The sequence below is a fragment of the Alexandromys fortis genome, unplaced genomic scaffold (assembly GCF_014885135.2).
Source record: "Alexandromys fortis isolate MF-2015 unplaced genomic scaffold, M_Fortis_MF-2015_v1.1 scaffold_121, whole genome shotgun sequence".
NCBI classification, from domain to species: domain Eukaryota; kingdom Metazoa; phylum Chordata; class Mammalia; order Rodentia; family Cricetidae; genus Alexandromys; species Alexandromys fortis.
Genome location: NW_026068037.1, coordinates 4,067,779 through 4,073,723, shown reverse-complemented (window position 1 = coordinate 4,073,723; position 5,945 = coordinate 4,067,779). Strand labels below are relative to the sequence as shown.

Sequence of the window (5,945 nt, the reverse complement as noted above, 5' to 3'; positions counted from 1 at the left end):
GGGGGAGGGGGAGAAGAGTGGGGGGACGGGGAGGGAAATGGGAGGCTGGGAGGAGGCGGAAACTTTTTTTTTCTTATTCTAAATAAAATAAAAAAAAAGAAAATAGGAAAAATAAAAACAGGAGTGCACCCCATGGAGCCTCTTGAATATGAAACAGAGAGGTGAGAGGAACAGAAAAGAAAGAACCTTCCACAGAGTTAGCACAGAAAGGAGCTCAGTTAGAATTTTCACTAATGTGGTGTGCAGACTGGTCATGGGTGCCTCTCCTCACACATGCCTCATTCTTGCTTCCACGTTCAGCAGAGGCTCAAGCACAGTTACCTCCAGCTCAACGGGGGTTCAGGGCATCCTCCCTTTACCCAGGAGACTTGAGATTCATATTCAGAAATGCTTCCCCATCTCCCACAAGGCATCTACATGAGAGGAGAAGAACAATTTACACCAGCATGTCCTAGGCGACTTCATTTATATGCCATCACCAGATGTGAGAGAAAACTCCCCCATAAGTTAGACCTTATGTTTCTAAAGGTATCAGATGTAAAGTCAGCATGGCATCCTGCATACTGAATTAGCAGAATGTGCACAAAACCCTGCTTTGTGAGCTAGCAGGTGTGAGGCTCAGTAGGCTAGTACAATGGTGAAGAGACACCAGCTGTGATGGGAAGAATTCCCACATGGATCCTGAGAGGCTGACCTATACATACACACCCCATGAAAGTTCTTCCCTAGAAAGTGGAGGGAACAAATGAATATGCAGATGAGGCGGGGTTAAGGATGTAATTAGGATGATCAGGAAGTAAGCTGGTCTTGAGATCATCAGAAAGGAGATTATCTTGAATGGTCCTGATTTAAGAGACCTTCTTAAAGAGACCCTCTTGCTGATCTCAAAGAAGTAACTGTTCTCTTGTGAGGCCATGTGTGGGAGAGGCTGTGGTGCTATAGAGCAGAACAGGCTCTACCTGTTAGGAGAGTGCCTGCCTGGCAGCTGACAAGGAAAACAGTGCCTCATTTATAAAGGTGCAAGTCTATCAACCGCTGCTTTAGACTGGAAGGGGACTTCAGGCCTCAGATGAGACCACAGGTCCAGATGACAACTTGTTTATGACCTTGTGGGCTTCCCAGAAGAAAACTCAGCTGATCCATGCTTAGACAGCCAACTAAAAAGGGGAGATGAGAAACCTCTATGTTGTAATGAATATTACACAGAAATAGAACACTAATTAATATAGGACACTTGGTTCCTAAGCACATATACCAGGAATACAAGAGTTTATATCAACATCAGGTAAAAAACAAAGCAAGAGCACAAATCTTTGTGACCTTCAAGAAGCAGAGTTCCAGGGATGTTTCAGTCACACAGGCTTTACGAATAGGCTCATACATAATAAAGTACATCGCTTTGTATCAGCGTTCAATGACATTCTCCAAACGACAACTCAGCAAAGCCTTAAGAAGTGTACTGGCAAAATCAATAAAAAATAAAAATATTTATGCATTAAAAAAAAAAAGAAGTGTACTGGCTTCTGCCCTAACTTATTGTGCCCTTTGCTCAGGACTGGGTGTACTATGTTTCTTTCTATACTTGTGACCTGAAGAAAATAAAATAGTAACAATAGCAAAACCCACACTGAAAATTAAAGAAAGAATTTCAACTTTAGTAAATTTATTTAGATCTTTTGAACAGGCTATATAAGAATTCATAAAATATATACAAATGTTAATGAGTACTACCTGTTTTGCAGACCTTAGAAACCACATTATTGACTGGGTACATCAGGTTACAGTTTGTCTTACAAAACACAAAGGGAAAGAAGCATTCTGTCCAAATTGTGATAAGATTTGAAAAAATGTAGGCTATTGCACCATAATGTTTGAAATGGACACATCTTTTACCTTCCAAAAAAGAAAGCTAAGTTTTCATCAAATGGTACTTAGTGACAAATATTCATACTTAAAAGCTAGATTGTTTTCTAAATACATCCTAAATGTTTAGTCATTGTACGTTCCTTTTAGCATTTATGATAATATTAGCATACTTAACACCAATGTGGATTTAGAAATGTTAAAATGCACTAAACATAGTTAATAAAAGCATCTATGCAAGCAAGAGCTATATGCTGGGTATGATAACAGTCATATGTGGTTTAAGTGAGAAGTGCTAGCGCATGTAATGACCAAATAAGTTCATTGCAATTATTTTTTCTTCACAAATGGGTTGTATAGAATCAACAACTGAAGGGATCTTTGTTCTCTGACTCTTTACACTCCAGTTAAATAAACTAGAAGATATTTCAATATGTATGTTTTAATTTTATATAAGCAATATTTCTTTCCCAAAAATATGTATAAATTCCATATCTGAAAATTAAAGAAAAGAAGATTTGATTGTTCAGTTAAGTAGATCATCAATGGGTGATGAAAAACTACCTTCTCTGTTGCCCTGTCATACTATAAATTTCTAGGATTATGCTATAGACTTCTGGATGAGAATACTTTTTCTCCCACTGGGGAGACTTTTAGATAATGCCCCGAATTCTTATAACACTTTTAATTTTGATAGTAAATCAGTAAGGGTAATAAAAATCTGTATATTGTTTAGGTTAAAAACAGAAATTTTGCCAGGATGTTTTTTCTCTTTATTTTTATTAAAATTGTTTAAAATAAGACTAAAGCCCACCTGACGATGGCTATAAAACATAGTCCAGAAATAAAGTGGAGATGAACAGATTGAACTCAGTGTACATGGAATAAAGTAGCAATACAAATAATTTAGCAGTTTTTAATTGCTATGGTGGCACTTGTAATATTTTAAAACTTGCATATACTCTTGTCTTTCAAAAGAAACTAAATTACTTTTATGAATGCATCAAGAGAAAAGAGAATGCTCATATGAGAAATTTCCAAGATTAGCACCATTTCTTAATATTGTGTCACCAAGAAAACATGCTATAATAAGAAGAACAAAGCAGTTAGCTGGAAAGGTGATATCCTCACAATTCTAGATTTAGTAAATTCTGTGACTGAGAATTTACTTAAATTTTAGGTTAGTCAAGTCATCCTGCAATAAAAAAAATAAATGAAAAATAATCTCTTTTTTTTTGTAATGGAGTTTCTAAAAAAAAGAGGTACTCATTAAATGTTGTAAAGAAACATCTTGCCACTGCCAATCAATCTCTTCATTACTCACTGCTTGAGAATACTGTGATTTCATGCACTCTGGCTCCCTCCAAGAATCCTCAAGACCCTGGGAGCACACATCAGGCAATTCACCAAATAGCTTTAGATATTTTTTAATTGTGCCAAAGATTGACATATGATGAGCTTCTCGAATGAGGGTTTAAATTTTTGTCCGCTTTAAAATGCTCTATTATTTAACAAGAATGTGTAGAATTCATACACACACAGATACATCTCCCCACATGTGCTAGCCGGCTCATCATGAGAGTCAGAAAGAGACACCATCCACACACTACAGCCTCTTTGATTAGCAACTGATTCCCAGGGTCCTGCTGGGATGATTTGGTATGCATTGCACTCCATTCAACTTTAAATGACAATGACAAAAGCAAATCACCATTTCTAATCACCTCACCTTCAAAACATGCACTCAGGACCAATGTTTAGAGCATCTTGGTTTGGAATATTCAACTTAAGAACTGTCATCTGCTCAGAACTGCTCTTCAGGGATTCTGGTTAGAGCTGGTAGAGACAGCAGTGCTGATTTTTGGTAGTGGTGGCACTGGCCAAAAACTTGAATTTGGCCTCAAATAATTTTTCTTATTGTCACCTACTAAAAAACAAATACTTAGTAGCAGGGCCCAATTCAAACATACTTTCTAACATCAAGTAACATGAAAAGGGAAAGAATGGGTAACTCTAAAGGTCATTTTAAAAGAACACTACAAAAAAGTGAGCAAATAGTCACATTAGCCTTGATTAAGCCGAATTTGAAAAACAAAACCCAAACAAAATAAAAAAAAGTATTTCACCTTTCTATCATGTAAAACTTGTATTCCAAATGGTTAAATTGTGGGTCCCACCCTAGAAGAGTTCTTGTATGGAAGTGGAAGTGGATGTTATTTCACACAGGCTTCGGGGATGAGTCCGTATGAGTGTTCCATAGCAGGTAGGAAAGGGGACAAGAGCTCACAGACGCTGCCTACAATGAAGATAAGCGTATTCTGCTGGAACCTAGAGACAGCTTTAGTTAGGGACCGAAATCTGAGGGAGGGAGGACCTGACCGTGGTCCTGAAAGATCGCAGCCTATTTCCAGAAAGACACAGCACACTCTTATCTGCATGAACATTTCCTTTTCCACTCCAATCAAAGAAGTCAGATATCCAATACTATTTATCTTCACAAAACTCTGAAACTTCCTCTGTGGTTGAGTCAGCCTTTATAATATCCAACTCCTCTTTCTTCAATAGAATTTCCTCGAGTGTAGTGGAAATTTTAGATTTAAGAGGCGAGATTTTGACAAACTCCCAACACTCAGAGAGCCTCCGGACAGCTCGCACCTGACTGGAGAATTACTCAGGATTTCTTAAACTCAAATGGGAAGTCATAGGAGTCTGGAAAACCTCCGAACTCTAATCCGGGCAGCCTTGGAACTCCAGAAAAAAATTAAGTACACAACATCTCTCCCTGTACCAAGCTCCTCAAGGCACCACACAAGTCCCACCGCGAACCCCTTATCGATCATTTTCAGACCTGTGTTCCAAACCTAGGAAACCAGGGGAACCATCTACAATATCAAGTGCTTTTATAATTTGTGTTGTGTGGGGAGAGGGGTCTTGCTTTATCTTGTTTCATTTCCTCCTCTGAAAGATACTCTGGCAAGAAAGAAGGCAGATTATTGTTCGGATGGAATAAGAGAAGCAGAAGCAAAAGTCCAAGAGAAAAACCATCCTAGGGAAAGGTGCAAGTCCGGCAAGCCCCACTTACGTGTTCCGTCGAAACGGGTGGCGATGGTGTCCAGGAAGGTGTTCTGAGGAGCCAGCAATCCTTTCATAACAGGCATTTTTCCAGCTCTGTGTAAAATTCCCCATCAAAGTTTGTCCAGAAGGATGGCTCTGAAGGAAAGTACCAAGCTGGGAGAAGTCACCGGGAGCGTGATGACGGCAGGGGCGGGGGGCCAGGCGTGCAGAGAATGGGGCCGGGCAAGGAAGAGGGGAGGATAGCAGTAGCTACTCCCCAGCCGCGGAGCAGTGGCCAGAGCAGCCCGTGATCAGCACTCTGAATCTGCCTCCTTCCAGACTTGGTCCCTTCCTTCTCCTGCAGCGATACCCCCTGACACCCCCAGGGTCTCTCCTTAGACCCTGAAAAAGCACACGGTGGCCGGGGCACCGCGCCCTGACCTGAGCTCTAGGGTCGTGGAGGAAGGGGCCCCACCTGGGGAAACTGCAGCGCTGAACCTCAAGTACCCCAGGGACGCTGAGAAAGGGAGAAATGCTAGCCAGCCCAACTCCCGCCCCCCTGGAGCCGGGAACAAAGACCCTTTGTTCCTGCTTGGTCCCTCTCCCTGGAGACTGGAGTCCCGTGGGTGTGGTGTCCTGGAGGGGAGGAGATAGGTCACTGCAGGTAACACGCCTCCGCCTAGAACTTAGGAGGGGGAGGCCCCCACAGTAGTGTCCTAGGTAGCAAAGGTAGCTCGGGGCTTCAGAGGGAAGTGTCCCCCTTCTGGTGCACCTGCCATCCCCAGCTCCAAGTTAGCTGGGTGCCTACTACCCCTGGACACCAGAGTCTGCCCAGTACTGTAAAACCGACCCAAGCTTGTGGTTTTGCGTCCTCTCCTTATTCAGCTCTAAAAGGGAATTCAGGCACCCTCCCCTTACCAAATTCTCCTTGTTCTCTCCAACCCGCCCAAACTAAAGGGGGGGGGGCTCTTAAATCTGCAGTGGTTTACCACTCTTCCGTGAAACGTTCATAGAGTGTTTCTAGAAAA

At 41.5% G+C, this 5,945-nt stretch overlaps 1 protein-coding gene across 1 annotated transcript in view; it reads right to left on the bottom strand.

Moving 5' to 3' along the window:
- Positions 1–5,175, bottom strand: part of Kcnh8 (potassium voltage-gated channel subfamily H member 8) — a 462,775-nt gene extending 457,600 nt beyond the window's left edge. Inside the window, exon 1 of the mRNA XM_050165081.1 lies at positions 4,946–5,175. Within this exon, the coding sequence (XP_050021038.1) occupies positions 4,946–5,021 (76 nt within the window). The 5' untranslated portion in view covers positions 5,022–5,175. The remainder of the gene's footprint in view (positions 1–4,945) is intronic.
- Between the last annotated feature and the right edge of the window lie 770 nt (positions 5,176–5,945).